This window comes from Centrocercus urophasianus, unplaced genomic scaffold, assembly GCF_019232065.1.
Source record: "Centrocercus urophasianus isolate 14NV4802_14NV808 unplaced genomic scaffold, USGS_Curo_1.0 seq_13, whole genome shotgun sequence".
Classification (NCBI taxonomy): Eukaryota; Metazoa; Chordata; class Aves; order Galliformes; family Phasianidae; genus Centrocercus; species Centrocercus urophasianus.
In genome coordinates, this window is record NW_024884475.1 from 7,009,552 (window position 1) to 7,037,473 (window position 27,922).

Consider the following 27,922-nt stretch of genomic DNA (forward strand, 5'->3'; position numbering starts at 1 on the left):
CATTTTATTACTATTTTTTCTCTTACTACTGTTTTTCTTCTGTTACTGTTTTTTCTATTACTAGTTTTCTTGTATTACTTTTTAAGTGCTATTTCCCCCTTTTGTCACTTATTTTCTCTCTTTATCACTTATTTTCCCCATTGATCACTTATTTTCCTCTTATCGCTTATTTTCTCGTTTTTAATCACAATTTTCCCTTCATATCCTCATTTCTCCCTTCTACCCCCATTACCCTCTTTTATCCCCTTCTATTCCCATTCTCCCCTTTTCTCACTTGTTTTCCCCTTTTCTCACTTGTTTTCCCTTTTTTCTAATCCCTATTATCCTCTTTAGCCCCCATTTCCCTTTTTCATCTCTGTTTCCCCTTTTATCCCCATCTTACCCCTATTCCCTTTTCTATCCCCATTTCACCTTTCCCCCTCCCTCATCCCACCACTCCAACCCCGGGAGGACCGTGCGGAGCTCCTCCCGCATTCAGCTCCTCTCTCCCTCTCCCGGCAGCGCAGCAGCGGAGCGGAGCGCTGAGCGGCGGCAGCATGCGGCCGGGGGATGTCTGAGGCGGGCGGCGGTGCGGCGGCGGCGGCCTCGCTGCCCCGGAGCCGCGCCGGAGGGATGCGGGCTGCCTGGGGCTCCGTCTGGTGCCTGTGCCTAGCGGCGGCCGTCGGAGCGCTGCCGGCGGCGCGGCGGCGCGGAGCGGAGCGAAGCGGCGGGCAGGCGGCAGGTAAGGAGGGCAGCGTACGCGGGGCGGATGGGAACGGCCGGAGCGGGAGTTATGAATGAAAGCGGCGGGATCGTGCGTGGTGGTGGTGGTGCTCTGGAGGGAAAATGGATTTTGAACAGTTGTTGAAAAGGCTCTCGCGGCGCTGAGTGCCCTTCGGGGATTTGTGCCTCCGGTTTTTCGCGGTGCTTGGGGCGGCGGGGGCTTCTTACGCACCAACAGTCGCAACTCATTGAGTTAGGGACGAGGCGTTGGGGAAGGAGCCGCTAAACACCTCTTCTCGAGGAAAAGCCGTACAAAAGCTGTTTTAAGGAAAAAAAGCTCTTCGGGTGGGTTTGTAACTTCTCGCTGATCCGCCTCAGCTGCTCCCTGAGCCCCTGTTTGTTTTTCGAAGCCCCTTCGCAGCCCCCCGGCTCCAGGGTTGCATGTACCCGGCAGAAAGTTTCCATTGTTCACCATTGGGTTTCTGAGCCCCCGTTGCCAAAAAAGTGACAGGGGAATAAATGGGCTTCGCGGAGGCCGGGGGTGGGGGCATTACTTTCATACTCCTTTTGGTTAAAGCCATAAATCATGCCGGGGGTTGGTTTTGTTTTCGAGAAAGTCCTAATAAAACCCCAGATTCTTAGTGTAACTCGTTTGGCTCATTTTTCACAGCCAGAAGAATTGATTTATGGGTCAAACACGGCAGCGAGCGCGTTGAGGTGGGCGTCTGGGTGGAAGTGAAGGGGCAGGGAGCATGTGTCAGTCTCTGTGCTGTCATTTGGGGGACAGTTTGGAGGGGTTAACCTGGAGGGATATCACTGCTTTGGGATTTCCAGTGAAAATCATAGGACTTTAGATTCACTTGAGTTGGAAATCGTCGGGATAAGGCTCTCTCGCTGCTGTCGATGACCATATGCGTGTCAGTATCAACCTGACAGTGGCCATGTGGGTGTCACTGTCAACTCCAGGGAGTGGGATAAGACTGAGCATTCTGGGCTCTGTTCCCCATGGGCTACTCAGTGATATCCCTAGGGGTGACACTGGCCACGTGCGTGGAGATGTGGGAAGCCCGGCATTGCCCAGCCCACAGCATCTCCTGGAGGGAAAAAGGTTGTGCAAAAGAAACTGTAAAGAACATAAACCCTCCTAGCCGGGTAAAAACACATTTTGCTTTTCAGCCTTTGAATGGAATGGTAAAAAGCAAATTCTTTCTCCTGATCAAATGGGCCATGGGGTGTTGGCTCATTACTGAGGGCTGTTGTTCGCCGGGCTTTGCATTTACAGTCTAAGGCCTTATTTTCCATAAAGGGGCTTGGAAGGATTTTTCCCCAGTGATCTAATTCTCCACACGGGGCTGTGAAGGCTGTAACAGCTACTGCTTTGTGCCTGTCCCCAGCTCCATAAAACACACATTGAGGGGAGGCGTTCTGGAGGTATGTGTGTGTTTGCTAATACGGACGCGCGCTGCTGGCGGAGGTGGAGGGGTGCAGGTTTTAACATCTCCGCGGGGAGGTGTTGGGCTGCTGGCAGGAAGGAGGCAGATGGCGGGGCTGTTGCTGAATAGAAGCTCAACTCAAAACACCAGGGGCCTCATCTGGGCTGAGTTTCTCCCCTCTCCCTTTCTCGAGGCTGCCACAGGAAGAACAATGTCAAAATTTCCTCCCCCCCCCCGTTGTGTTTTTTCTCTTTTTTTTATGAATGAAAGCGGAGAGGCGAGGCAGGAGTGAATGTGTGTGTCATTCAGGGGCTATGGCAGAGATGATTAGGGAGGTCAGTGAACTCCTTTGCAGCCCTGAGCATGCGGTCACTCTATTCAGCAGTCACAGAATAGACATCCCTATAAAAAAGCCCGTCCAATTTGCATTAGTATTCAGATAAAGATATTACTGGGTACGATTTGTGCATGTCAAGTGACACTGCTTGCTCTGAGAGCAGGGCTGACCAACGGCAGCGTTTTGCTTTGCAAAACTTGTGATATCCATCCCATCTACCAGAAATGTACATAGAAAAAAAAGGGAATTTCTGGGATTTCTGGTACTGGTGCTATGGAGCCATGTGTGTGTGTTAAACTCTGAAGTTTGTGCGGAAAGCTGAGCTCTTTTAGGAGCCAGGACTGATGGTCCCTTAGCTGTGGTCACGTTGTCACCGAGCAGAATGTGTGAATTCAGGTTCCAGTCCAGCAGAGGCACACAGGGGCTCTGGTGACTTCCCCACTTGGAAATGACTCGGGATGCACTTGCTGGGGCTGATAGGTTTTGTGCAGCTGATGGCAGAGGTTCAGGCCGCTCTGCTGAGCTTTGTGTACCCAGATGTTCCAAAGTTCACCCTAAATTGCCCTTGTGCTGAGTGTGTGCCACACGGCACCAGAGCGGTTCCCTTCAGGAAAGTGTTCTGAAACTCTCTATAAAGGGCCCATTGTAAATGGGTAGTGCTCCTGATCTTGTGCCCAAGACCTGAAATCCTTCGGATTCAGTGCTATGAGTGATACAGCGCTAAGATAAGAAGTTGATCCATTTGTTCTTTAAGAATAGCTGCAGAAGAAGGTAATGAAGTCCTTTATGTTGAGTCTAGCATATTTTATTGAGGAATTAAATTAGAGGACAAAGGAAAAGGTGATGAAATATGGCTTTTCTTGGTTGTCTCTTTCCTAGCAAATAGAGAACCAGAGAGCCTATGGCAGTGCAGGGACTGACTCGTTACAGCACCTGACAGCGGCTGTATAGCACCGCGTATTGACAGAGGTCACTCCAATTAAATCTGAGGGTTTTTTTCCCTTTTAATTAAGACTTTATGAACAGCACTGGATAGGGAACATGATGAAAGTGAATCTGAAGATTGTGTCGCAAAGTGCTGATCTGCTAATTAAATCCTGCAATTAAACTAAGCCACTTTGACCAGCACGTTCACTTTTATGAATCTCCTGAACACATCGGCACTGTTGGGAAGGGATACTGATCATGAATGCTACAAATTTACTGTAGCTCTATAAAGGATAGAGTGAGTTTGGTGACTTTTTCCCAGCTAGGCTAAACCCGGGCATCAATGAAACCCACTCGATTTTTATTTCCTTTCCCTGTCTGAGAGGACTTCCCTTTTTCCCAGTGTGCTGCACGCTCGTAACTTTCCCTGTGCCCTGCCAGCCGGTCGGTCTGGCTCTGCATACCTTTTTGTTGGCTTTTTGAAGCAGCCTGCTGACTCAGCACCCGCCAGAGGAGAAGTCCCAAAGCACCCCCTGAGCAAACCGCTAGCTGAACCACGACTGAAGCCTCATATGAGGTCTTTCATTGCCTTTTTCTCCTGGGCCTCCTCCATAGCTTATCGGCTTGCTGTTGGCCACTCTTGGGGCCGTTTATCTGTGTGATCTGGTACTTTTTCTCTGAATTGGAGCCGCCAGCCCTGATGCCCCCTTCCTGATAGCTCACAGTTCAGGTTGCCGGGTGGCAGAGATAGGATGTAGAGACCTGGATGAGTGGAGAAAGGCTTTTTATTCCTGCCGTGACAGCACTGTGATCCCAATGTGTGATGTTCTTTCCCCCTAAGTATCAGCTCCTTGGCTCAAATGACCAGGAAGTTTCCATAATATCAAAAGCAAACAAAAACTGTGCGATAACAGTGGAGTAAAACCTTTGGTAAACTTGGTAGTTAAAATGTGAAAGGTAATGAGACGTAAACCTGCCCTGTATCACCCTGATAAGGGGGAGTTGCAGTGCCCAGGTGGACAGGGAGGTTAGATCTTATTTTTTTTCTGCTGTGACACTCAGGTTACACAATTTAGCAAAGCTTTTTTTTTCCTTTCTTTTTTAAGAATCACGGTGCAGCAAAGCGAGAAAACACTTCTCCAGTAACTGCTTCAGTTTCAGATGTATTCATCTAAAAAAGGTGCGGTATTCGTAGCAGAGGGGGAGTCGGCTTTGGTGAGCTGGCATTGCTTTCCCAAAGCCACAGAAGGGGGGAAGATAAAGACTTGATAGAATAAAAAGGTTCTATTAAAACTTGGAAGCACCTCGGAGTTTCTTTATCACACAGAACCGTATGCAAAACAATTACCATGTGCTTACACGTTCAGCATCTGTGAGAGTTTGGGGCCGTGCCATCTCTGCAGGTTGCGAGGGGTTAAATGTGTTAATGACTCAGAAGCAGAGGCTTCCAAGGCTGTGGGTGAGGGAAGGACGAAGGCTGCGGCTGCTCTCTGTGGCTACAAATCTTTGTGCACTGCCCCGCAATGAGTGCCTGCACCCGATCCTAAGAGTTGTGTAATGCATTCTAGCACATTGCAGTGTTTTTATTTTTATTGCTTTTGGGGGGAGCATTTTCCTTGGGAAAAGCCAGGGTCACATCCATAGGGGCTGTCATTTGAGGGCAAGGAGATAGAGAAGATGTTTCTGGATCTATGTGCTGAGATCAACGCTTACTAACTCCATGCTCTCCCCGTCCAAGGGCTGAAAATCTTTGTAGAATTGGAGTTGTGATTTTATTTGGATGCTTGATAGAGTTTATAAAGACCCTTCAGGGGCAGGTTTTTCAGAGGTTCCGTTGTCTGCTGCTGCCTGTCATCCTTTAAAAGTTATACCAAGGTCCTCATCTCGTGCCTATTTAATCCCAAGCAGAAATTTCCAAGGGAGCAGGCTGAAGCCCTTCACAGATTGTGGTGGAAGCAACTGTTGAGCAGAAATAGAGATTGTTTGGAAAGTTTTCTAATGACTCAAGTGAGGAAACTCAAGTTTCAAGTGGGGATGTGCTTGGCTCTACCTGATGGGGCTGTCTGCATTCCATCTCATCCCACCTTCACTGTGTACCAAGCGAGGCAAGCTTTTGTCACCAGGTCCATACTGGATGCCGTTGGATGGTATGACAGTGACCTGATGTCTGTAGGAGAGCAGGAGCTGGTGATATTTATGGTAAAGCAGTGGTACTCAGCAGTAAACCCACTAAGAGCTCCCCTACTGCTCTATGCAGGCATGGGGAACCACTTTTTTCGGAGGATTATGGTTGTGTTGTTTTTTTTTTTTCCTCCTATTCCACCCCCTTTCGTGTGCAGAACTCAAGAGCAAGAAATTCCCTCCCAGCAAAATATCTCAGCAGCTTAGTAAGTAAGTGGTGATTGGATTTTTTTTTTCCCCTGATTTTTTTAACTTCTCTGTATAGATCCTCAGGGCAAGAATTTTACTGCTCGCCAGTAGCAGGACCTGGGCAAGATGAGCATGCTGCTTCCCCGCTGTGTGCTTGGGCTATCGGAGCTAAAGATGAGGAGGGAAAGCAGTTGCAAAGGGAAGATTAAGGAGTTTGGTGTGCGCTGACAACTCACATGTGCAACCCAAGATAAACCCTGAGTGAGCCCGTCTTTAATTAAAAGAATGATTGGAATTAAGCACAGCACCATCTCTGCTGATCTGTATCATGCGCATCCCTACGAATAAAGCATTTCTGGGGAGGGAGAAGAGGAAAATGCCAGATTCTAATCTTCCTTTGCTAGCCGATAGGTTCGCCTTTTGAAAGGGTGTATTTCTCCCTGGCTTGGAGCACTCGGGCATGTTGACAGTAAACAACTGTCACTTGGCAGTTTATGAAAGAGGGGGAATGTTGAAGAAAACATGTCCAGTTTAAATAGTTATGTTAATGGGCTGAGGATTCGTGCAGGAGTGGGGCTGGTGGTAAATGGAGGTGCATAACTTTGCTGGTATTTACTGTGTAAGACACGAGCTGCAAATGAATACAGTTGGAACGGTAGGGAACGCTTGCAAAATCAAATAAAAAATGCATTCATTTTACAGCCAGCGTGTTACGCATGCTCCCACAGCTTTGCATGAAAGCATGTGGGTTTTTTTTTGTTGTTTTTCCAGGGAAAACTCAGAAAGCCTCTTTATATGCAGCGTGTTGGGTTGGGCGCCTGGCAAATGGAACCGCAGGGCTGGGAGCCCAGAACTCCTTGGCCATCACCTTCCTTGCTCCTTGCAGCCTCCTTCTTCCTAAGGCTGAAGGAAGAGCGGGCTGCGAGGAAACTCAGCCTCCCACTTTGCAAACTGATAAATTGCAGAAAGGAGGGGGGAAAAAAAAAAAAAAAAAGTGAGGAACAGCAGATGGTGTCTTCTCTGCATCCCTTTCTGAAATTTTTTCCAAATCCATCACTCACCTCCTTCTTGTGAGTGGAGTGAGTGATGATCGAGCATGAAACGTTCCTTCCTGGTCAGCCCAAAGGCATCAGTGTCAGCAGTGTAATGGGTGAGTGCTCAGTGTTGAGCACTCAAGATCTGTAATCAGGCATAAAAATAAGTTTCAGGCTTTCCACGCTGCTGATTTCACTGCCTTGGAAGCAAGGATGTAAGCCACTGTTGGAGTGTGCTGGTGTTGGCTTTTGGATACCCTGTAAACCTGTGTAACTGTCGTGGCCCTTCCCCCTAGCTTCTAGCCCTGCTAGGATACAGTATAAATACAGTAAATACCATAGAATTTAATTGTAGATACTATGTTACAGTTGCCATATGTTTCATTTAGTGTTGGATATCTCAGAGAGTAGCATCTTGCTCCCGGAACCTTCGCTTGCCATCATTTCTTCTGTGTGATCCCACGCAGCATAAGTGCTTTCTAGGATGTTCCAGGGGAGGTTCAGGTTGGAACCTGAGCTCAGAAAGTGTGGTGAGGCATTGGAACAGGCTGCCCAGGGAGATGGTGGAGTCACCATCCATGGAGGGATTCGAGATGGAGATGTGGCAGAGGGACAGGGTGGGTTAGTGGGCATGGTGGGGATGGTTGACAGTTGGACTAGATGATCTTAGAGGTCTTTTCCAATCTTAATGGTTCTATGATTCCACAAGTATATGCATCTGCATGCTGTGTAAGGGAATGGCTTCAATGGAATGTGTTAGTCCTGGCAAAAAGCACCTGAAAGTTTCTCAGGGCGCTTTCAAAACCTGTGTAAATGTTTGAAGTGAGATTTTCATCTCCTCTGCTCCCCTGCTCTCAGTGCATAGCAAATGAGGTGCGGACAAGTGATGCAGTCTTTGCTGGCTTCACCCATTGCGTACGCCTGCCTGTTTTGGGGTGAGGAGAAGCAGCTGTAAGAGTAGCACGCAGCAGAGAGGAGGACATGACTTTGAATTAGCCGCTGGTCCTCTGAAAGGGCTCAGAGTCCAGGTTTTGGATCACTGCCCACTCAGTGGCCTCACTGTTTATAGGTACATGTGTCTACATGGAGAAACAGATGAAAACATGAGGAGGTCGTCCAACTTTGTCTGTGAAAGTGTTGCCATATGGTGGTTCATCCACCAATTGCACCCATCCTGCCCAAGGCAGCCCACCTGGAGCTTACAATCTCTCCTTGGCTTTCAGACCAATCCAGGCTGCTGGCTTCACTTTTTATCTTCCTCGATGTTGTCAGCAGAAGAGAAACAGCTGTTGGCTTTCTCCTTCTCCATGCCATTGCAATGCTCAACCCTGCTGCTGCAGTGGCATCTGTCTCTCAGGGAACATTGGACACTCCTTCACAGGGAGAAGGAGGTTTTAGACGTGTTTTTGTTAGGAAAACATAAAGAAAAGCTGGAAAGGTCAGTCTGTGGGGGACAGGGATGGGATCGGAGAGCCTGAGGAAGGTCCCACAGGCAGTCAAGACTGGCTGTGCCCCAGCATGGGACTCTGCAAAGCATGCATTTCCTTGTAGCATCATTAAAATAGCTGCATGTGGAGATGTCAAACCTGCTGCTGGCATATCTGGAACCCAGCATAGCTCAGTAAATAGAGGACAGTGATTTGGGAGCATTAAAACCGTTTGAAAGGAGTGGGAACTGAGACACGCATGACTTCCTTGAACTCTCCCTTAATTTATTATGTGCAGTCCAAAACCTGCTGTAATAGATATGGTTGCACGAGACCATTAAAAGTGCCGTTCTGCTGAACCCAATGCCCTGCTGTTGCTGCTGGAAATGATAAAAAGCCACGCTTGGGCAGGATGGTATGCAGCCCTGTGTCTGTGCCTATGCATGTATGCTGGTAAGTCCTGCTAATTTAGGAATTGTTTTCCAAGTCTGTTTTCTATAAGTCCGTAGACTTAATACAAATAAAGAGCTGAGCAAGTTTCCTGTGAGAAGCACAGAACAAATGCTAGCGTGGGATTTGAATGCAGAGAGGTGAAAACACAAATGTATACAGAAACAGCAAGTCAAACAAGCTGAAAAAATATAGTAAGGTTGATTTAACAGAGCAGTGAACTCCAAACCATCTACTCCCTTCAGCAGCCCTCTTTACAGAAGAGAAATAAAAGAATTTTTGATATCCACCATTTTTACCACCTCTGAAGTGTAGGAGTTGAGTTTAGGACGGGGACAAAGCGTTGCAGTATTGATACGAGATGTGCTTTCTAAATAATAAAATCTGGGTTTGTTGCTCAGTGGCCTCACTTCAGATTGAACTGGCTCAGACTTCATAACAGGAGATTAGCGTTGGGCTCCTGCAACTTTGGGTACCTGGCACCTCCATCCCGCTTGAGGCATTGAAATAACAGGCTTGGGTTTGAAAGATGCTGAGCCAGATCAGGATCTGCATTTCAAGCTCTTAAGCACTCTTAAAATCTGGTTATTCATTTTGATGCCTAGATATGGATTTCTGGGCTTAATCACCAACCTTTGCATTTCAAATGTTTGGCCTTTGTTTTCTTTGGTAAGTATGCAGACAGAGTGGCCCCCATTTTTTTTCCTTTTTTTTTTTTTTTTTTTTTTTTTTTTTTTCTTTTACACAGCTGAAAACAGCCAGCAGAGAAGCCTGGAAGTTCTGTGTCTTATTACTCAGTAATAGGGATCTTTGAATTATGCCATTTTATGTAACTCAAGGGAAGCTTACAAAAAAGGGGAGCATTCACTTTTCCATGTAAACATGATCCGTAATATATCTAAACCTTACAATAAGTTGGGAAAAAAAAAGCCACCAAAACTACCCTAAACCTTTGCCCTCTCTTAATCCATGTACAGGAGGGTTTTTTTAGATGTGCTTTCCCCCCCCCTGAAATACAGGCAATTGATAGGCTCATAAACAAATACCAAACATAAAGTCCTAATCTCCATATAGAGGGGCCTGACCCCTTTTATGGAGAGAGAGGGTAGAGGGAGGAAGCAGGGCCAGGAGTTTGAGGTTTAATGCTTATTAAAGTTTTAGTGGGTGGGAAAATGCAATCAATAAATTTTGTTTAATGCCTCAAAACTGGTGTTGGTTTTCACTAGCTACGCTGGAGAGTAGTTTTCATTTTGAAACTAGGACACTCGTAGTTGGAATGACAATTAATGCGGAGTGAATATGGTCCCAGTTGGAAGCCAGTTTTTGAATAGCATGAAAACTCCCCCCACCTCCCATTGCTGGCTCAGGAGTATGGTAGCTTCCGTTTTTAATTAGCGGGCCAGGCAAAATTTAGCTCATTGTGTTATTCTGCTCTTTTGGCCAAATGGCTAGCTTGGTTTCTCCATCTTGCTGACATGAGGATGTTCTTTTAATTTTTCTTTAGTTTTGGTGCAGGGAGGAAGGGGGGCTTCAGGATCCTTAGGATTAAAGTCATTGTTCTGGGGTATTTACAGCCAGCTGCCTGCATTAAATGAAGATTAGAGGAGCGCGCATTGGAAGTGGAATGGAAACACGGAGGAGCTGGGATTTGGTCACTGCATAGCTGTGAACCGAAGGGGAAAGGTTGGGGCAGGCTTTATGGCAAATTTTTTCTGCTTCCATGTGATCTCCAAGTGCACTTCAGGGACTCATTGCAAGTGACCAGGTTGGAGTTGTAGCGGGGCTCCAATTCTTTGCGTCCCTTAGAAAGTTATTCTGTGGTGAACCTCAACTGGTGGGCCTGGTGTCAAAAAACAGAACAAACAGAACAAACTGGGCAAAAGTTCATCTGCAGAGGCACTAAGAATGTGGTCAATGTTCAGGTAGAGTTCACCAAATTCTATAATTCATCCAGAAAGCTGAAGACTTTCTCCAAACTTAAGAGCTCCATCAGCGATACATTTTTGAAGGGTTTAAGGAAGGCAATAAGGCTGGAGAGGAGGAGCCCAGGGGAAATAACTCAATGATTTTTTAACAAAACTTAAAAACATTCCCAAAGATTCAGTTTCTGTCCTTTCTTTGTGCCTTGTGGACCATTCATATGTGTAACATGTTGTTTTGGCTGCTGATTGCCTACTGCATGTCACCTGTAAAACCCAGCTAGTTGGCCTCCTCTGACAGGGCAATGTCACATGCTGATGCTTGCAGGGCGTGAGTTTGCTCCATGGGATTTTTGGTTATTTCAGCATGTTGCTGGAAACCTGTTCTGCTGCAGTGTAGCCTGGAGATGATTTGCTCTGGCCATTGGGAAGCCCCAGTCTGAGCCTTAGTTTTCATAGGCCTCCATTGGTTTGAGAACAAGGTTGTTGTGGTTTCTTCAGTACGGTGATGAGCTTTTTGAAATTCCTCAGACACTAAGAGTGAAAATGTAAAACCCCAGCCATTTTGTGATGGGATCCATCTATTGACACCAGGCCAGGACAGCCTGCAGCCAACAGTTTTGGTTGGCCTCCTTTCTCCCTTACAAGTTTGTCACTCCATCTAAAAGCAAAGGCTGAGTTGGCCATCACCCTTGAGTGAATGAGAGGCAGGCTCCAAGGGAATGGCCTATGGTCATGGTCTCTTATGCTCCTCCTAGAATTTGTGCAACGAGTGTCCCATCACTGTGCACTGCATAGGAAGTGGTCAGGATTGACCAGTTTGACCACCGTGGTTGGGTGAGGTGGGCTGGTGGAGGACATTTCGTATTAATTTTATTTCAGAAAAAAAGAAGAAAAAAAAAAAAAGCGTGCAGAACTGTAGGGATAGACAAGGGTTGTAATTGGTGATTTCTTTTTTGTTCGTTTTGCATTAGAAACTATTGAAAGTGTGGCCTAATTTTAAGAAAAATACCCATCCGAGTCTATTCCTTTAAGCCAGCAAACTCACAGCTAAAGGCTGTCCTTGGGACAGGAACCAGAGCTTTGTGTTCCTGGGGTTTTGCATTCCCATGTTTGTTGGATGTAGCCAGGAGACCCCTTTGATTTGTTCTCTTTTTTACTCCTTAGGGCTTTGCCAGAGGGAAATCCTCCTGGCTAAAGTGTTTTTGTAGCTACTTTAGCTTTGTGACGATTTATTTCTCCTTCTGACTCTAGGCATCTGAATTGGGTGATTTGAGAAAACAGTCCATTAAAAGGAGGATACTGTAGAGTCTCGATGAATCCTGTTTTCTACTTGGCCGGTGGAACAGAAAGCTAATTGCCAGTAGTAAATCCATTCAAAGGAGGGCTGGAGGGAGGGAGAAAAGCTAATATTCCTCCTTGAATGCCATTTAATCTCTGAAACCTTTCATGCAGATGTAAATTAGGATTTGCACAACAGAGTCAACAGTTGCTCCGTAGATAAGGCAGATTTGCAACATCTGCTTTTCCATTTGAGAAGCCCTTCCAAAGACGCTGTTGGGGATAGCCAAGCTAAACACTAGAGATTTTTTTTCTCCCATAATCTCTTGCTTTTGGGAAGAAAAAAAAAAAAAGGATATGACTTGTGAAATAACCTTGAGCACTGGTCATGGTTGTGCATATTCTCTAGGAAAAAAGTTTGCTTTCCTGCTAGTGCACATGCATACACATAAAAACAGTCCTGGGAGGCAATAGAATGCAGCACACTTCTTAAGGTCTTTGGAAGAAATATTGACTGGTAACAGTTGCATAGATACTGCAGTGGTAATACTGAATAAACAGTTTACCTGTCTATTATTAGGAAAACTATTTTAAGCTTTTCCAGGGGAACCCCCATCCCACACCAAAGCAAACAAACACAACAGGTGAAAGATAAATTGACCCTTTCAAATGACTGAGGCCAACTGTTTGTGGATATGGTTTCTTAAAGGCAATTTTCTAAATCACAGCTTAGGTTTTTAAGTGAAAGACCAAGTCAGTTTACTTCCAGAAGTATCCAAACTCTGGGGAGAAAAGAGAGATTGATTCCCATTTCTGGCAGTAGGATTGTAGAATCACAAGGTTGGAAAGGACCTACAAGATCATCTAGTTCAACCATCCTCCCATTACTGTTCCTACCACAAGACAATGAACCATATCTCTTACCTTTTCATCCAGACACAGCACTGAAACCCTCAGCTCCCACTGTGAGGACACACAGGTAAAATGGCAAATACAGTTTGGACGGAGAAAAATACAAGCCATCAGAGAGCCTCTTGGTGCATGTCAGAGAAAACCCTCCCTGGGATTTCGAGGGGCACGTGAGGGATATTCTACTCAGAGAGCTGAGGGTGCTGAGCCTTGAGCCCTCCACCCTGGGCAGTGTGGTCAGGGCCATCTACTTATGAAATGCATGATGAATTGCTATGCCCCAGCTTTGGGATGCTCCCTTGAGGAATTGGAGCTGAAAGGAATGCTCCCGAACACTGGGGATTTTCAAAAAGTGGAGCTGTAAGAAGATATTCCAGTGGGAAGCTCACAAGTGAAGGGAAGAAACAAGGGAACAAAGTATCCTGGAGCTGAAGGTGACTGCACTGTGCAAGGTGGTATGGGGTCCATGAGCATCCTACAGGCTCTGTCATCCCTCGTTCATGCTTCTGGCATAGCACCTACAAACAGTCCCCAGCCACAGGGAGGGCATCAGCCAAAGTGCAGGAAGGTTTAGAGGGATTTGCTGCTAGCCTACAGCGTGGATGGTTCTCTTAGGACCCAGGACTGATGCTTGGGTGATAGGTGTTGTAACCTCAGTCTCTGCTTTTGCATTTGTCATATTTGAAAGCTGGATGAGGTATTACAATAATAATAGTAAATCTTCATTCTCTGTTAGACAAAATAGTGAAGCACATTCAACTTTGTGGAGGTCTCTGACTTGGGTTCTGTTTGTTTTTTAGCCATAGGTGTGTAAACTGAAATTTGAAATGCTGTTTAAAGAGCTGAAAAATGTCAGTACTGTTCTCATTTTCAAGTAGCCACTCCTTGAAATGTCTGGATACTGTACTCAGGAGGAATGAAGTCAGTAGGACTGAATACAGTCAGTAGGACCAAGGTGTGCATGCAGTGGGCAACGAGATATCTGCTGGGGGCCAGCTGAGCTGTCAAGGGGCAGAGATGTCAAAATGAGCAAGAGATGAGATTTCTTTCTTCAGAATAACTGCAAACCCCAATTGTTCTGAGTCAAAAGTGAATTTACTCTTCATTTTGGTATTCCTTTGCAATGTTTTATAAAACTGCTGTAGTGCTTTGTCATTCACACAGATTCATTATCACTTGAAGAAAAAAAGTGACTTCCTTTTAAATGACTAAAAAGCCTCATTTGGTTTGTATTCATTCCGGGCTTGTTCCTGTTGGTAGGTTTAGGATGCAAAAGCCAAAATGCACAAGTTACCAAAGGTCAGGTAAAAGTGTGCATTTTGTATGGAGGAATGGTTCAGCTGCATGGGGTTTGTTTTCCAGTAGGTTAAATTAGGAACAGCTTCCATTAGAGTCAAGGAAGATCAGCACCCAGCACTGCATGCAAAGCTGCATGAGGGACTTTTAATCTAAAGCCAAAGTTGGTGCCATTGAGAAAATACTTCTAGTACAGAGAAGGAAGGCTTTATCCTGAAATCAGCAGCTGAAACAGAAAATGCTTCTTTACCTGATGCTGCAAGTTTCTTTTTCTCAACTGTATTTTCCCAAGGAGCTTCTTGATGGGAAGAGACAGTCCATGGGTGAGCACAGAACTGCAGCAGGAGCTGCTCTGAAAGGAGAGAGATGCTGATGCTCCTTCAGCTTCTGTTTTTACTAATAGCATATGCGTTCAGGGAAAATCTTTTCATTAAAAATAATAAAATAATAATAATAATAAAAGAAACCCTTGTCTATATGAATACCACAGCATTCTAGCCAAACCCAGAAATATTTGAGTTGGAGTTGCTGCCAGAGTATAAGGGAAAGGTGCTTTGTGACCCCAATGTGTGTGGGCTTTGCCTACTGTGGGATGATACCTCCCATGAAATACCACATTTTCAGGCCCTTGGAATTCATCATTTTCTCTGTGTAAGACTACTGACTGAAGCATTTTTGTATTTATAAAGTTCCATGAGAATGAAAAGTTCCACGACAAGGGGAGAAAAGCAGTACGTTTTTCTTTAATTACCTCCTCCAATTCTTTGCCTTAATAGCAGAACAACAACTTGAAGACAAATCATCATCAGAACACCATCCTCAGGTGTTCTGAATTGCTGTAATCACATTGGTTTCACAGTAATATTCTAATCTATGCATATATGTAAGCAGCAAAATTAAGATCTCTATTCATATCTGATTATTATCAGAGGTAAAATTGGGCCACCTGAGTTTAGATCATGGGAATAGATTTGTTTTGCATTACTTATTTGTTAATTATATAATCGTAGCACCAGAGAGTCTTTGCTAGGAATTAGAATCCCATAGTGTACAAAACCAAGAAGACTTGTGCCTGGCAGAGCATGACATCTCAGAGCTGCTGTCAGCTGGAAGAAGCATGAGATGTGTAATGAAAAAATGTTGGCTAGCATAGACAAGGCAGTGGTGCTCATGCTGCTGGAATAACTCAGTTGAGGGTAGCTATGGAGGACTGAGTCTTCTTTTTCAAAATGGTGTAGAGGAGGAAGAAACCAGTGGGTGTCTGAAGTGACTTTGTACATCACTGTATGTGAGTCTGAAGACGGTCAAACCATCATGCCTCGTGTTCCTTTGTGGGAAGCCTTCTGAGCTCAGACTTTTCCTTTTGTTATTGCTCTACTGTAAAACAGAATTGTGCAGCCCATGACAGGATTCGCTGTCATCACTAGTGTGAGTCTTCTGAACACATGGAAGCAGCATCTGTAGAGCAAATACAATATACTTTTAAAAATACTCTTTCATCCTCTGATACGTGCTCTTATTTACTCATTTCCCTCTCTTTTTCCCTTTGCAGAATACTTGAGAAGTGAGACCGCCTTTCTGGAAGAGTTGGTGTTTGGAAGTGGAGATACCATTGAACTTTCCTGTAACACCCAAAGCTCTTCTGTGTCAGTTTTCTGGTTTAAAGATGGTATTGGGATTGCACCTTCCAACAGAACTCATATTGGACAAAAACTGTTGAAGATAATCAATGTGTCATATGATGATTCGGGGCTGTACAGTTGCAAGCCAAGGCATTCCAACGAGGTCCTGGGAAACTTTACAGTCAGAGTGACAGGTATGTGCAGAAATAGAGTAGATTTGCAGTTGGCTTTTTTGTGTGTGTGCGTATTTTGCCCTTTCACTTGTTCAGCATAGCTGGTGAGCTGCAGCTTTTTGTCCCTTCTTGGTAGGTCTGTACCTCCCCACCAAGCCCTGGCAGTAATCATTCTGACCAAACAAAACAACTATCAAAGAATGCATGTGTGTTAGTACCAAGTGTTAAAAGCTCGATGTTGAGATTGAGAGAGACTTGGAAACAGTGCTGGTCAGATTAAGTTCCCGATCCCCCTTAACACTCAGATAGGCACAATGCTATGTGTGCCTTTGAAGTGTGAGTGAGTGAGCTGTGGCTCAGAGAGGTTAAATGACTTTTTTTTTACTTTGTGTGGCAAAATTGCATGTTAAAGCTGGAGATCTTTAAAACCGTTTCCATATTCTAGAATGCTTGTGGAATAGCTTAGATTGGAAGGGACACTAAAGATCGTGGACCTCCTCCTTCCATCCCAGTTGTCAAAAGTTACTAGTTTTTTCAGAAGTAGAGGAACTTACTGCTAGCCATGTACCTCAGACAAGTGGTGCATTAGCAAAGCACTTGCTGTCATTTGCACATCTGTATTTTCCATGATGAGGACAATAGGACAGAACAGCTACAAGCCTGTATCACTCTACTGTGTCAAAAAAATCTATTATTCCCAGATAACAAACAAATAATGCTAAGATCATCTTGATTTCAGCCTGCTGCATTGGTACAGTGCTCATAATTGTGAGCCTTCTTATCACGTAGCTTCCAGGCCTGAATTTTCACAAGGATTAATCTCTTGTGGATCTAAGGTTTTGAAAACTTTCCTTCCCCCGTAGGTTCCAAAACCTGAGTTCCTTCAAACAGCACCAAGCTCTATTTGAAAAGGTTGTGACAAAGGGGGAATCAGCCTCTTTTACCCAGGTGGCTAGAGGTATGATGAGAGGGAATGGCTTCACAATGTGCCAGGGGAGATTCACATTGGATATTAGGAAAAATGTCTTCTCTGAAAGAGTGGTCAAGCACTGGAACAGGCTGCCCAGGGAGGTAGTGGAGTCACTGTCCTTGGTTCAAGAAAGGTGGAGATGTGGTACTTAGGGACATGGTTAGTGGGCAGTATTGATGGTAGGTGGATGGTTGGACTAGATCATCTTAGAGGTCTTTTTCAACCAATCTAATTCTATGAAAACTGAACACAGGGGTATCTGTGATAGCAAATCGTGTCCGTTCCATAAAGTTCTTTTTCCTGCCAGAAGTGGGATTTGTGTGGGAGAATCAAACCATCGTAAGAATAAAAGCCCGTTTCAGCAAGCCTTCGCCAACATCTGCTTTTCATTGAATGTTACTGGAGAGTGCTGTGAACGCTTCAAGGTCATATCAATTAAATGGTTGAAGAAGTATTTGGCCCTTGAAAGGCTTTCTTTAACTAGGTATGATTACTGGGACTACCCAAGGAACTGCAGGTTGTTAGAAATGTTACTCTCTCTTTTTTTTTAAGTGACATTAAAATGCTTTTGAGTTCAAGGGGCAGCAGGGAGGCAGAAGAGGGCAGCTGGTTCCACATTCAAGTGAAACAGCTGCCAGCCCCAAAAGTTTGTAAAGTGAGAAATTGTTTTTAATAGTGGAAGGGCTCATAATCCTCTGCTTTTTGAAAGTTTAAGCCCCTGTGTTTTTGCTCTTCACTAATAATAGCTAATAACAGCTTAAGAACAAGCGAGTAACCTGAACCCGCTTTCTGACAGCACTAGGAATCTTTGATTCTATTAGCTCGCTGTCATTACCATCGAAGTGCTGGCAATGTGGGAGTCTCTGTTTTAGCTGTCAGCAGCACTCCTTTTGAGCTTTGAAGCCCTGCTGTATGTGGCAATAGTGGCGCCTCTCGTGCATGCAGATACTTCTTTGTAATTATTATTGATTGCTCTGTGTTCTGCTGCAGAGAGGAGATCATTATCTGAGATCTGTGGTTTGTGTTCCCACTTTGTGAAGGTAACTCCAGCGATGAGCTTGGATATCTGGTTAGGTGTTTATGTGGTTATCTGATGTTCGGGATTGGAGGTGTTCTCTGTGTTAAAGTGGATCCAATCTGTGCTCCAAAGTGAACAAAAGCAGGCTGGGTTGACAAGGTGTAATGCTGAAAATGGCCAATAGGCACTTAAGTCCCTTTTTGTGAGCTGCTTGCAGATCCTGGCAGGGCAGTGGACTTACTGAACACACTCTGCAAACCCTTCTGGGTTTGTGATGGGGACAGCGCGTGGTGGTGAAGGGTGGGCTGCACAGAGCAGGTTTTGGCATTAGGAAGCAGCCTGTACCTGAGGAGATAGAAGCTGCTACTGCACAGTGAAAACTAGTCTGATAAGTAACAGGTTTAATTTCTTCAGAATGCCTCCATTGACAGACATGGGCTTGATTGCTTTATGAGTTTACAAGATGAAATATACTGCTCTCTTAAAACATGAGCGCTTGGTGTGGATCACAAATAGGGGCTGCATGCCCAAACTGATCTCTTGTTGACAGAGGCTCTGTTTCTGCAGCCATTTCATACACTCCCTTGGGATCTAGTGTCCGACAGCAGCCCTGCAGTAAGCAAAAAAGATATTTCAAAGTACCCAAGACAAAATTCCTTCCTGCTCATAAATAGAGCCATTTTGGAATAGCACCCAGCAGTTCCTACAGATGCCAATACTGGTTGTCTTTTGGAAGGAAATACAGTTTTTGTAAATGATTAATAAATAGCTTATAGATTCTTAGTCACTTATTGAAGAAGGAGACCTTTAGTAATCTGAATAGAAGCATAGCTCTGAGCATGGGGTATTTTGTGTTAAAACCCAGGCTGCAGCTTCCCTGAAAAGCTCTCATGTGAAGCACAAGTGGGGTTCAAAATCAAGGAGAATGGAATTGAATTGTATTATTCTTATGAGTCCCTTCCAACTTGGGATATTCTATGATTCTGTGATTCTCTCCTTTGATCTTGTGGAAGCATTTTGAATTGATTTAAAGATTGATTCTGCTGTTTTGGTCCTCATTGGCTCATTTGAAACCAGAAGAAAACTTCAATGGCATGTTAATATAGAGGTAACCAAATTTCAGAGCACAGGGCTGAGAACGTACTCGTTCATCCAGTGTTGGTGGGTGTTTGGCAGGGCTTCTGCCTTCGCCAGGACTTGAATAAACCTGCTGGTTCAGCCGAAAAGCTTCAACAGACACTTCACTCTCAGCAAGCCCCATGGCATTTCCCTGGTGCTGCTGCCAGCAGGACCTCAGCTGCGGTGTGCAGTTGGGTACGTGCTGCAGGGCTGGGGGCTGAGCCAAGGAGAAGGTGCAGCGCATGATGCGCAGCCGCATGCTGATGGAGGGAGATGATTCCTGGCTTATTGCTCCTATATGCGGTGAATACATTTGGAAATACCCTCCAGATTCTGCAGAGATGTGATATTTATTATCAACTTTCTCCTCCTTCTGTTTTTTCTACCTCCGTGCATTTTTATCACATGGAGAAGAGTGTCCAGTTCTCCAACCAAAATGCAGTGGGTCATAGAAGGAAGGAGCTCTGCCCGGGTCGGCCTGAATCAGTGCTTTGCTGTTCTGGCACATGTTAAACACTCATAAAGTTTCCTGTTTGCTGCTGTTTCATGCCAAGTGCTTTTACCTCTGTCTCAGAATATAAATGCTGTTGCGTTGTTAGCATTTTGCTTTTATTTAAAAAAGAAATTCCTGGAGATTATATAAAGTCAGAAGACACTAAATCTTCCAGACACTGAATTGTGCTAAATAGTGCAAACTGAATGAAACACTAAGCTGCTGTTTTATCACGGGATTCACATCTATGAACTGAAGCTTCATTGTGCGCAGCCTGGAGAAGGTGAGATGCTAGATCACATTTAGAGAATGAATACAGAAAGTTTTAGAGATACACTGATGGAAAATTCCCACCTGCTAACCTGGATTCAGTTACAGCCTCGAGGTTTATCTGTGGAAGGAACATAAACGAAAGGAGCTGGTTCATGGAGCAGCCATCAAAATGTCTGTCTAGAGAGAGGTTCAATTTCAAGGGGAAGTTTTAAAAGCTTTAGTTGAGTCGTTTAGCAAGGAGTTAACACAGGAGGATGTAGCAGCAATGTATTGAGTTAAAAGAGTACAGAATGAGTTGGAAATGCTGACCTGTCATTTTGAGACTTGGTGAAACAAAGAGTCTGTAAGAGTGAATGCTAGGGAAAAAAAGCGGGGGAGACCTTGTTATGAAGAAAGAAACCTTCTCTTTTGGAACTGCCTTTGTATTTAGGAGGAGAGCTCTTTGCACATTGAAAAGTAGCTGGCACTGACCCCTGCTCTGTGGTGGCAGAGCACTGGCAAACTTGTGTCACTTTTCTCCTTTTGGAAAGCTCCTGGATGCTTACCCCAGAGTGTTAGAGCTGCAGGAAGGGGGACGTCACCCACATGTCACCCAAGTCCCTCCTTACTGGAGCCCACTGTGGCATCCACAGCCTCATCCAGCCTCATCTCCATGTGTTGTCCTTTTTCTGCTTCATGTCTTTCTCCTTCTTCTCCTAGATTCCCCTTCGTCAGGTGATGATGAAGATGATGATGATGAGTCAGAGGATACAGGTAATTTGTTTCTCCAGGATACAGAGAGTTGTTTTAAGCAGAGATATGGCTGCCGTGTGGCATGGTTCAGACATTTGCATCCACCCGTGTTGAAATGGACGTCCTCAGGACAGGAGCACAAACTCTTGGGTCCTGGCACCAGAAATTTAGAAATAACTGCCAGAGTGGTGTAGCTGCTCCAGTATCTTGTGGCTTGATTTTTTTGGTTACTTAATTCTGTTAATTTGTCTCAAGTTTGGGTTATCAATTCTCCTTGCATGTAAATTCCAGAGTAACTCATTCTGTCATCATGTTTTTTTACTATGTTGAAGTTACACCTTGCAGTTACACATCACAAAACTCAGCCTGCTTTGTTTTTATCGGGTTTAACTCTGGTCCTAATGAGCATCTCAGCTGGAGGCAGAGGCAGCTTGGAGAATAAAATCGGCACTAGCCAAGCACCAAATTTACAGCTGCCATAAGCAGGAGCTGTAAGCAAAACCCCTCTGGATTTTCTTCAACTTGTATGAGGAAGGGAGCCCCAGAAGAGAGCCTCAGTGCTTCCACACTAAACCTCATTCAGTCGCAGAGCTTGTTTCTCTAAGTGCAGTATCATTAATCAGGATCATTACATGCTTCATAGGCGTTAGTGTTGTGCTTTATTATGCTTTTTATATTTCTGAAAAGCGAGCTGCCTGTGCTTATGTGTTTTTAATAAATAAATGTCTTGCATTTGAACTCCAAATCAGCTATGTACATTGGCAGAAGTTCAGCATGACTGGAAAATTTCTCCTGCCCACAGCATTCGACATGGAGGGCTCTTTAAAACAGGTCTCCCACTGTAATAAATTTGTGCCGCTGTGTCGTGCAGCGTGAGGACAGTAATTGTTAGGTACAGTGCCAGGCAGCCCATCAGCAGCAGTTAGTGGTTTTCTGATAGCCTTTAATTAGGGGGCTGGATGCTGTGAGTTGAAGAGCACCTTTGGAGAGGTGCTCAGTGCTCCTGATGCCAACTGAAGCCCATTGGAGTCATGGGAAGGGGCAGCTTTGCTCAGGGTTTGCTCCTCTGCAGACCAGCTTCTGATAAGTGCAGTACATCGCTCTGTGCTTTTTTAATGTGATCTGTAGTAAACTCTATCTCTTAGCAGCAGGTATCACAAAACACGAGCTGTTTTATGGTACAGAAAGACATGGTTTTTTTCACCAAGAGGGAAAACACGCATTTCACCACATGTATTTATAGCCTGTGTTCTGGGTCTTCTTGACTTCAAGACAGTCTCTTTTTTTAGATCCAAAGGTATCCACTGGCTTTGCTTAAAGGACTCACTATAAAAAGTTAGATTCTCTTTTGCTTTAAAAACTGTTGATTAGCTTAACATACCAGAGAGGCGAAGCCTTGTGTTGTGAAGTGACACGAATGTGCTTTATGTTGCTTTGTTTAATGTCAGACCCTCCAGTTAACATTGACAGATCTTTTGAATCTGAGGAGCTGTGTGTTAACCTCGGCATCACTGCCACCACTGGGACATCTCAGCAGGGACAGAGACTGCTAGGTCATCGCACACAGGGGGGCATGGCTGTTGCTAGTGCCACGTCACAGAGTCCCATGTCCTTCATCTCTTCAGGCAAAAAGTACTCTAATGAAGTGTATGAGCTCTTGCCTGGCTATCAGACATCACCAGGGTCAGGAGTTAAAGGAGTGAGGGCAGAAAAATGCCTTTCATGCAAAAGCATGATATAACCAAGAGTTATTCCTGTGCAGAGAGAGATAATGTGTCCAGGACTGACTTACTGTGTGCTGCCTATTTTGCACGTCACAGTAATAATATATCCTGTTCTCATGTAACACTGTGATTTTCTGGTTCCTGTTGTTTAAGAGTTTTTTACCCTTGTGTTTATAGAGAGGAGCTTGAAGAGCTGATACTGACATGAGTTTAAAGCCCGTCGTATTGATTTGGGAGATTACACCCAAGGTTGCTGAAATTCAAACTGTAATTAACCAAAGCCAGGGTGATGAGAGGAAATTCCACCTGAAGGAAATAAGTATTTGGTGTATCTTGGAGAGCATGGAGACAGCATCCCTTAGGGACAGACAGCCGAAGGGAGGAAAGAGGAAGCTCAGCAACTTCATATTGTCCCGTTTGTTGCAGCCTTGTCACAAACTGTGATCTGCTTTTGGAAAAAGAGGCTTCCCAGTACCTCTGTTCTTTACAGCTGTTTTTCCTGGCTCTGGAACAAAAAACCAAGCTCCATTTTCACACAGTGCTCTTCTGCCCCAGTGCTCCCTATCCCTCTGTATCTGTTTGTTTAGAGCCCCTGCTGTGTAGCCCCACACCTTCAAAGAGCCCCTATAATCTCCAATTAAATCTGGCTGTGTACTCAGAGGCGTCAGCTGGGGAAATTACACAATTAGGGTTGATTCTGTCTGCTGCAAAATTTTGTGGCTGCTACTAATTGCTAAATGAGCGCTTGGCTGTATTAATTATTCCAAGTACTCCTCTCGGTTTTTTAATTGGTCATTCCAGGTGGATGGGTGGCCAGTGTCTGACAAACAAAACGGACCGGCGGGCTTGGTGCTCAATGATGGGAAAGGGCTGGCAACAGTCTTTGCGGGTCCCTTTTTTCACACCTGCACACGCGGAATCATTGCTTGTCATTAATTCAGAGCAAGCAGCTCAAAAAAAATTTTTTTTTTCTGTCTTCCATTCTTTCTCATTCCCAAAGCTCTCTGGAACTTTGCAAGCTTTGTGTGAAAAGAAGAGTTAAAATTTTCACCCCCTTTAAAAAGCAGTGATGAAAGGACTCTTGGGGCACAGTAGACCAAGTGCTGATGTTTTGTTTGCTACTCCTGAGAGTAAGAACAAAGGCACTGTTCTGAATGCCTTGGCACTTCTTGCCAGTTGCAGCTTGACATGTGCTATGGTGTGATTGGTGTGTTAATCTGGGAGTGCTAAGCCCTGCAAGCCCCAGATCACATGGGAGAGGACCCAAAAGGCAGAGATGCAATTGGGGAAGAACCCATGTCTGATGATCAGAGCTCACTTGGAGAAGATCCCAGGATACTTAGTAAAACAGCAAGCAGCAGGTTATAGAATCATAGCATAACGTGGAAGGAGCCCATAAGGGTCATCGAGTCCAATGTGTGGAAGAGCTTGTAGGGCTACTGTTCTCTGCAGCAGTGCATGGGGATGTCTCCATCAGCACCTGGCCTCTCCCAGAACCCACTCTGTGTGTAAAGTCCCTGGGAAGTCAAGGTGCACTGCCAAAAGGAAGTGTTTCACTGAAAAATAGCAGGAAGAAGAATAGGGATGGGTCCGTCCCTGTGCCCACATTCCTTTGATGAGTGCAGGTGACTGATGGGAGTCATGACATGTAGTGTGAGGCAGTCTGAGGGCAAATGAAAGCCATTAATACTGAATTTTCACCCCTGGCAAGGCTGTGGCACTACCAGGTTACCACTGTCCAGCAATCTGGCCTCAGCTCTCTGAAAGCAGGTAAGATACAGTAGCAGTGCACCTGGATACCAAAGGGAAACCAGGCTACATGGAGTGAATCAGCAGGTGCTAGAATGGTGCATGTCAGAGCAGAGCCTGCCTGAAACATCCCAGGAGCTGAAGCTAAATGAGGTTCTGAGCACCCTGATCTAGCTGTTGTTGTCCCTGTTCATTGCAGGGAAGTTGGCCTGGGTGACCTTTAAGGGTCCCTTCCAACTCAAACGATTTTGTGATCCAATGAGTGAAATCCACTGAGAGGCTCTGGTGTTGGTCAGGCCTGCTTCTTTTGGTCATGTTTGTCAAAGGCTTTCAAAATCCCTAATCCTTGTTCATTCCTGGAAATACAGAATGCAGTGATGTATGAGCAGTGTTTGTCATGCATTTTTTGTCTAGTTCCGGGCAAGGGGGCTTACCTGCAGTCAATACAGGATGGAGCCAAACACATCAGGGCATACTGCACTGCGGAGCTCCTGAGAAAATGAAGAGCTCAAGTGCATCTTGGAGCAGCTTAAAATGAGAGAGAAGACCTTGCATACCGTTGTAATGAAGGGGGTCTTCTCTGGTGGAGTTTCATTGCTGTTTTGCAAAGCAAACACCATGTGTACCCATCTCCCTTTGGCATTGGCTGAAGGTGCCTCACCATGGCAGGGGAACACAGCAAGCTCAGCTCTGCACTGCTTCCTTAAGCAGAAATGAAAGTTTGTTTTTAAAGCTTTCTCTTTCTTTCTTTCTTTCTTTCTGTCTTTCATTCCTGTGTAATAAGTTTGCTGCTGCTGCTGCCCTAATTTGGAGTTAATATGTAATGTTTGTAACAGTGCCAAGAAACATTGCTGTACTTTAGGCAGATTATAAAAGTATCTTATACTAACACTGGTATTTTAAAACTTATCCCTGTTCAAAGGTAACATGAATCTTTAAAACTAAAATCACTTGAACTTTCTGAACATAAACGTGATAAACCAGTTTGGCACTGGCTTCTTTCCCTTTCGTTCCCTTAAGGAGGCTGCACTATGTTTGTGCTCACCGAGAAGCAAAACTTTCCAAAGCACTCAGTTAGTTCTTTTTCTCTGCATTCTCACTCTCTCTTTTTACAGTTCCAACATCTTTCTGCTGTTCTTGTTTCTTGGCTACTATTGTCCCAGTGGTACATCTGTATCTTTTTACACAACGAGGCCAGATCCTCACTCTGATAGCTCTCTCCCTGTTGATTTAAAAGCGGGTATTCTACATTTATACCAGCATTACCAAGACAAGAACCTGGTCATGAACCTTTCATCACAAACCTAAAATGCAAACACTCTGTCTACGTATATAAGAGTCATTTAGCTGGAAAGCATTTCTGTGTCATTTATCTTAACTGCAGCAGGTAGCAATTTAACTGTCACTCTGCACATGCCAAAGCCTCTCAAATGCATCTTCTCAGCAGCTGATATCCTCTACTGCATAAATAGGCTTTCTCATCTTGTCTTCTTTTCCTCAGGTGTCCCCTTCTGGACCAGACCAGATAAGATGGAGAAAAAGCTGCTGGCAGTTCCTGCTGCCAACACTGTTCGTTTCCGATGTCCAGCAGGTGGAAATCCAACTCCCACCATCTACTGGCTGAAGAATGGCAAAGAGTTCAAGGGGGAGCACAGGATCGGGGGCATCAAGGTAAGGCCTCAGTTTGGGTCTATTGCAGAGGTTTTCTACAAACTGTAGGAGATGGTGTTTTGCTGTGATGAACATTGGTACATGGAAGAGCATGATGACAGCTGTGCTGGAAAAGGAGCGTTTCTGGCGGGCCTTGCAACTGCTCAACATGGAAATGTTAGTTAAGGCTGCTGTCCATTGGGATTTAAGACTAGTTGCCTTTGAGTTTGTTTACACTGACTATTGATGGATTAGTTAAAAAAAGGATAAGTGTACTGGGTGCATTGTAGACGGTAATGAGAAAGTAGCTTCAGAAGCTTCCATCCTTTTTTATGGAGATTAGCCTGGGACACTGTGCATGACAAGCTATAGCTACTCCCAGTTTCCAAGGTCAAATGACTGTGCCATGGTTGAAGGTGTGGGAAGGACCTCACCAAAGGGCTGTGCTGGTGGTCATTCATATTCCTGTGGAATAAATCATTGATCCCTGATCAAGTGTAGGATCCTCCTGTATCCATAGTAATAGCAATCTGGCACTTGGTTTTTTCCTTCTCCCTCTTTTCTTTCTACCAGACAGTGTTCTGGAAAATACTCTGACTTGAGTGTGCAACATAACCCAGTGCACTCAAGTGATTGAATTATCCAGAAGTTTCTTTGCTACTGTACATGACAAATAACAGGATTTTAACTAGAAAATCAGCTGCTGCAATTTTTTCTATTCTTTCTTTGTCCCCGGAAGGTCACAATCAAGACATATTTAGGAGGAGTACAGCTGGCAAAGCTGAGTATAACAATATCAGACTCTGAGCAATTATTTTCAGCTTGCACTCCGCCAGCCCTGGCATCTCTCTGAGCTAGTTCCGAGGAAAGAAGGGGATTTTTCAGAAGGCACCTTCACTAGAACCTTAAATAGCTCTATGCTGATGCCTACCACATCTGTAACCCTCTCAAAAGGGCTCGACATGCAGAGCGTGCAGGGCTCCAGAAATCAGAAAATGATTTGAAAAAGCATTCCCTCTCCACCGTTTTTTGGACTGTTTCTTTCCTGTTAGCTTAGGCCCATTTCTGAAAGAGCCCATTGTGGTCGTTTCAGTAAAGCCTTTGAAGGTCCCTCCTCAGCCCTGTCCCTGTTCCAGCCTGGACGAGGCTCAGAGCACACTTGGTTTTAGATCTGAAAATTTAAGGAGAGCGAAGATGTGGGGAAGCAACTCCTGTCTATAAGCAGTCTTACAGCAGAAAACATTCATGAAGCACAAGCATCTTTTACTAATTGTATGCTGTAAGGATCATCATGAAGTGTTTTCAGGCTTGCGTGCGCTGTTTAAATGGCTTTTTACAAAACTATGTGACATCAGCTGCACTAAATTATGCTTGCAGAATAAAATGTGAAGCTGAAAGCAATTCCCCTACCCCCTTCCCAGTGGTTTTAATCTATCCTTGAGTTTAAATTGACACATTTCATCCTCTGCAACATGGTAGTGAGTCTTTGGCATTGCTATGCTTTGTTTCTCTAGGGGCACCTTCCAGCAACAAGCCAGTGCTTAAAGAGCTGTTGAAGGCGATGTCAGGCCAATTGCAGCAAGATTGGTTTAAGCTTTCTGCCTAGTTATAGTTCCTTGTCCTTCTCATGATATAAAGACATCTTTCTCTCTGTAATTTTCCTTCTCATATTTGCTTGCTTTTGCTCTTGAGCCATAGTTAGCTGTAAGTAGTCTGATGCAAATCTCATCCAATATAAATATACTGATAGATATCAGCTGAGATTTGAACCAGAAGAAGAAGTTGAAAACCTGTTCAGTATCTCATGTATTTAAGATTTAAATTCCCTGTTACAACTTAGCTTCATAACAGGATTAGGCAGCTTGAAAACAATGGGCAATATCCAGATCTGGCAGCGTTTGGTTGGCTTGCTTCATGTCAAGATCTGGTCTTAACCCAGAAATCATTGAGCTGGGAATTTTTTCATTTGTTCTCAACATGCATGAGAATTTAAATATTGATTGTGAAAGGTGTGCGGCCAGTAGTTGAAAGTTGACTACTGTTCTATTTCTACCTCTTGCAAATGGTGTTTAGATCCTGTGTGATTGTCAGAGCCCTCTTTAAATTCTGTAAGAGAGAAGGGCAAGTGTTGAAAACATGAAACCTGGGTTAAACTGGGCTTCTTACAGTTCATCCTTAACTGATAGAGGAAAGAAATTCATATGACTTATCATATGAAATTTCCCAAAGAGCATTAATGATTAAATCCTTGTTGGAATCCCTAATATTGTAAGCCTGTGTGTGTTAAATGACCCTAGAAGGAAAGATCCAGGGG

At 44.6% G+C, this 27,922-nt stretch overlaps 1 protein-coding gene across 4 annotated transcripts in view; it reads left to right on the forward strand.

Moving 5' to 3' along the window:
• The first annotated feature begins 549 nt into the window (after positions 1 to 549).
• FGFR3 (fibroblast growth factor receptor 3) overlaps positions 550 to 27,922 on the forward strand; it is a 50,912-nt gene continuing 23,539 nt past the window's right edge. For all 4 annotated transcript variants that reach the window (XM_042811513.1, XM_042811514.1, XM_042811515.1 and 1 more), the window contains exons 1-4: positions 550 to 721; positions 15,638 to 15,901; positions 20,453 to 20,506; positions 25,460 to 25,629. In XM_042811513.1, coding sequence (XP_042667447.1) covers positions 550 to 721; positions 15,638 to 15,901; positions 20,453 to 20,506; positions 25,460 to 25,629 — 660 coding nt within the window. The remainder of the gene's footprint in view (positions 722 to 15,637; positions 15,902 to 20,452; positions 20,507 to 25,459; positions 25,630 to 27,922) is intronic.